The sequence below is a fragment of the Benincasa hispida genome, chromosome 10, assembly GCF_009727055.1.
Source record: "Benincasa hispida cultivar B227 chromosome 10, ASM972705v1, whole genome shotgun sequence".
Lineage (NCBI taxonomy): Eukaryota > Viridiplantae > Streptophyta > Magnoliopsida > Cucurbitales > Cucurbitaceae > Benincasa > Benincasa hispida.
The window spans coordinates 46,884,073-46,888,813 of record NC_052358.1 but is presented as its reverse complement, the minus strand read 5'-3'; the positions used below and the strand labels follow the sequence as shown (position 1 = coordinate 46,888,813).

General features: G+C 28.6%; 1 protein-coding gene across 1 annotated transcript; it reads left to right on the top strand.

Annotated features, from left to right (window-relative positions):
• Window positions 1-842: 842 nt before the first annotated feature.
• LOC120088824 (dirigent protein 23) lies at window positions 843-1,658 on the top strand. Its single transcript, XM_039046271.1, has one exon. The coding sequence runs from the start codon at window positions 914-916 to the stop codon at window positions 1,466-1,468; it is 555 nt and encodes a 184-aa protein (XP_038902199.1). The 5' UTR covers window positions 843-913; the 3' UTR covers window positions 1,469-1,658.
• The last annotated feature ends 3,083 nt before the right edge of the window (window positions 1,659-4,741 follow it).

Genomic DNA, 4,741 nt, shown 5'->3' with positions numbered 1-4,741 from the left:
TTAAAGAAGTCTACTCTATAGAATGTATTCTCAAAAATAATCTTAATAAATGGTCTAACATGATTTACTTATAACAACATAAAAGTTTAAGGGAAAAATATCCTTTTGATCCCTAAATTTTTTATTTAGTTTCTATTTAGTCTTTAGGTTTCATAATATTACACATTTAATTCTTAAGTTTTGAATTTGGTTTTAATTTACTCCCTAGATTTTAAGATTTACACTTTCAATATCGATTTTTTACTAAATACTAATTTTCAGTAATTATAGTTAATGTATGCTAAAAAATTTACAACAATTATAATAATTAAAACAAATTAAATTTCACTAATTTTCATCACTTTTAAAAGTAATTTAAAATTTCACTTCATAATTATTAAAATTTAATTAAGAAATATTGACGTCAATGATTGAAAATGAGTATTTAATGAAAAAATGACGTTAAAAATGTAAAATCTTGAAACCTAAGTACAAAATTGAATAAAATCTCAAGGATAAAATTGTAATATTTTAAAATTAATGGGCTAAATTGAAAAAAAATGTAAAATTTAAGGACTAAGTTTGTAATATTTTGAAACCTAAGGACCAAATAAAAACTAGATTTAAAATCTAAAGGGTGAAAAGGTATTTTTTCCAAAGTTTAATTAAAAGAATATAAGTTATTTCTATTAATGAAATCTAGAAGACAACGTAAATTGATCATACAATTAATTTATAGATTTAATGGATATAATCTCGAAATTTATTGGCAATGGTATGAATTGATTTTTATGACCAAAATACCCTTATCTCACTATAAAACCTCACCCTCACCGTCTTCTTCAACTCACAAATCTCTGTTCTACGCCAAAAACAGAGTCCGAGAATCTCTGTTCTCCATCAAAAACAGAGTCAAGAAAAAGAGAAAAAAAAAATGACAAATCTTTCTGTAGCATTCTCCCTCATCCTCCTCATCGCAACTCTCCCGTGGATTCAAAGCCTGAACCCAAAGAAACCCGTAATCTCAAGACACGATTCTCAGAAACAGACCGTAAGCAACATCCAATTCTACTTCCACGACACCGTCAGCGGGAAGACCCCCTCCGCCGTCAAGGTCGCCGAGGCCCCAACCACCGGGAATTCTCCGACCCTCTTCGGCGCCGTGTTCATCGCTGACGACCCATTGACAGAATCACCCGACCCGAAATCGAAGGAGGTGGGGCGAGCACAGGGGCTGTACGGATCTGCTGGGCAGCAGGAACTGGGCTTAATGATGGCATTAACCTACGAATTCACCGCCGGAGAGTTCAACGGCAGCTCCATTGTTGTTGTGGGGAAGAATTCGGTGATGCATACTGTTCGTGAGTTGCCGGTCGTCGGAGGGACTGGGGTTTTCCGGATGGCTCGTGGCTATGCACTGGCGAGGACTTATTGGGTCAACACCGTTGGTGATGCCATTGTGGGTTATAATGTAACAGTTATACACTAAAACAAATCCCGAGTTCCAGAAATTATTGGATGAGACTGTCGTAACAAAAATGGTAGAAGTATCTAATTATTTATTAGAGAGTATTTAAAATTTTCGAATCTATATTTAACTGTTATTAAAGGTAGAATAACTTTTCGCATTTAGTTTGAGATCCTTAAAACCAGAGCAAAACTATTAAGTTTCATAATTTTAATAAAACATTGAAATAGTTTATTTTATGAACTAATGTGGAAGCAACTTCACTACTTCGTCAAATTACGTTCTTACCTTTATGTGGATGAACATTTAGAAGCGACTACATTTAATCATTTTTTTACTAATGGGCCTTCGGTTGATTTTCACACATGTAGTTGTCTGATTGTCTGATTGTCTGATTGTGTATGTTGTTGGTTCATATATAGCTAAACAACTCCAGGACTTTTTGTTTTACCGTGTTACTTACTTTAGAAATGTGGTGGAGGGGTGATTTGTTTCAAACCTACAATAGTCAAAATAATTGTGTGGAACATTAAACTTTATTTTTTACTTTTAACATTAGGAAATTTTTTATGGTCGGTTAATACCATTTTAGTCTTTTATACTTTAAAATTCATGACTCATAAATCTATTTTGATTATTATATTTTTTAGTTTTCAAATTCATACGTCTTGATACGTTTGATAAATTTTTAAAAATTGGTCTTTTATTAGTTGGATTTGTTGAAATTAATTTAAAAAAAAAAACACAATGAAAATATCATTCCAAAAATGATAGAGAGAAAAATAATTTTAAGAAAGAAAAGATAATGTGAATATTTTTTAAAAAATAATAGAGAGAATGATATATATTTTGAAAAGCCATAAATTAGTGGTAGGATTAATTTATTATTTTTTTTGAAATTATATTGGTTAATTTTGAACATTTACAAAGTACCATGACTAGAAAGGAAAAAGTATCAAAGTAGAATAACTAAAATGACTTTTTTATAACTTAAATTGAAGTATAATAAAGTTTTAAAACTAAATTATTATGTTCTTCTAAAAAAAGGAAAAAAACTAAACCAGTATGTATGAAAGTTGGTGGACTATTAAATTAATACTTTCTATATAAATTAAGAAACCTGCAACAAGATATTTCGATACTAATTCGGTATGATGTTATTTATCATAAGTGCTTATTAGATTATCGGTTATGTTTTTATGTTTTTTTAAGTGGTTTGAATCTTGTTGAGAGCATTCATATAGGCATTCACCTTAGAGATTTGTTTATTGTATTGTTGTTAAGATCTTTTGAGTGAGTTTGGTTATATATTTTCTTTTGTCGATATTAAATACTTGATAATTTGAGAGTAATTAAAGGTCTTACTATTTTATGTTGAAAAAATTGTTATTCAAAATGCTTAAAAAGATTGTCAATGAGAAGTATACAGATTTCCCTGGTTTAGCAAGTGAACATTTGAACTTTATCATCATCATCATCATAATAATAATAATAATAATAATAATAATAATAATAATAATAATAATAATAACAACAACAACATTTTAAAACGGTAAAATAAGAGATTTTGGTTCAAATTAATCTTGTCTATTATTTTTTTTTTATAAAAAATAAATTATTATTTTCTAATTAATATTGGTCAAGTGTAGTTGGTGGCCTACTCACGCTAGCTTCTAGGGCTCCCCTACTATCTTAATGTTCATTTATTTCAACCTTTTTTTCTCACTATTTTATTATTATTTTATTTTTCTTCTCGTTATATTATAAATTTAGTTCATATCTATGCAGTCTCAAAGTCTTTAAAAAAGTGTCTAAAATATCTTTTAATTTTAAGTTTAATAGATTTCTAAATAAATGTTTAAAATATCTTTTAATTTTAGGTTTAATAGATTTCTAAACTTAAAAAACATTTTTATAAGTTCATACTATCAGCTTCGCATCTAATAGATCATAACATATTCGACCCTTTTTTCAAAAAAATTATTTATTTAATATAATATCAAATTTTATGTTTGATGAGACCTAAAAATTCAATTTTGTATCTAGCACATAAATCAGTGAATTTTAATATATGTCAAATAGGCCAAACACGTATTAGATGCAAAATTTAATGGACACAAAATTGAAAAACTTAAAAATATACTAGGGCACTCTTTTAAGTTGAAGAACCTATTAAACAAAAAAATTAAAAGGATAATTATTTTAAATAAAAAAGAAATGTTAGAAATATTTTCAAATAACAAAATACTACTGTGTATCAATGATGTCTTAAATGGAAAACTTCGCTGATAGACTGATAGATGTCTATCAGCATTTACCGTTGCCTATCACTAATAGACAATGACATTTTGCTATATTTGTAAATAAATTGACTCATTTTCTTATATTTGAAAACATCCCACATCGTTAAAATTTGTAATTTAACTATTATATATATATATATATATTTAAAATTTCAGTATACCGTACATATTGTTAGAGAATTAGACATAGTGTAGAGGAATAAAGCCTGCAAGACAAAAAAGGAAGTATTATGAAATATATATATGATGACGGTAATAGGTTGGTTCTCTTGGCTTAGAAGACGTCTCAGGAAGTTGATGGTCATTTTGCACACGGCTTTAATTTGCAATGACACTGAGCAAAAGTCATGTGCAAAGCGTAAAAGCAAGAATAGGTAGCTTTATCCTTGGAGGTCTAGAAGGAAAATTCATTTAAAGATGCAAGAAAGAATTCCAAATTAAGAAAAAAAAAATGTCGAGATGTACTCTTATCGATTGGTTCGAGATGATACTTCATATTTATCTAACATGGTATTAAAGTTCATTAAATTCAAATGAATATTCGATCCAAAAAATGACAAAAAATCGAGTCAAGAATGGGAAACATAAGGAAATATCATTTTGAAGAGTCATGTTGAGATAAAAAATGAGAAATCTCACAATGTTTATAAGATATGTGTATTGGAATTAATTTAATAGTTAATTAATAAGTGGGTAACAAATTAAATAACATTTATATATTTGGACTATTTAATGGGCATATTGTATGGTCTTGATTATGAGCCCATAGCTTTCCATATAGAAGTGTGGCTTGCTGAGTAGAAATTAGCCTATTGATTCTAGGGAATTATGGGAACCCTAGGATCACTCATAAATATATTATTATGATCCCAAAATACTATGCTTCTTTAGCCTCATATTCTCTATCTAAGAGTGAGTTATGATCCCTAAAATACTATGCCTCTTTGGCCTCTTATTCTCTATCTGAGAGTGAGGGTCTACACATTCCAGT

Excerpts from the sequence above, each read along its gene's own strand:
- LOC120088824 (XM_039046271.1), top strand. The coding sequence starts at position 914 with ATGACAAATCTTTCTGTAGCATTCTCCCTCATCCTCCTCATCGCAACT.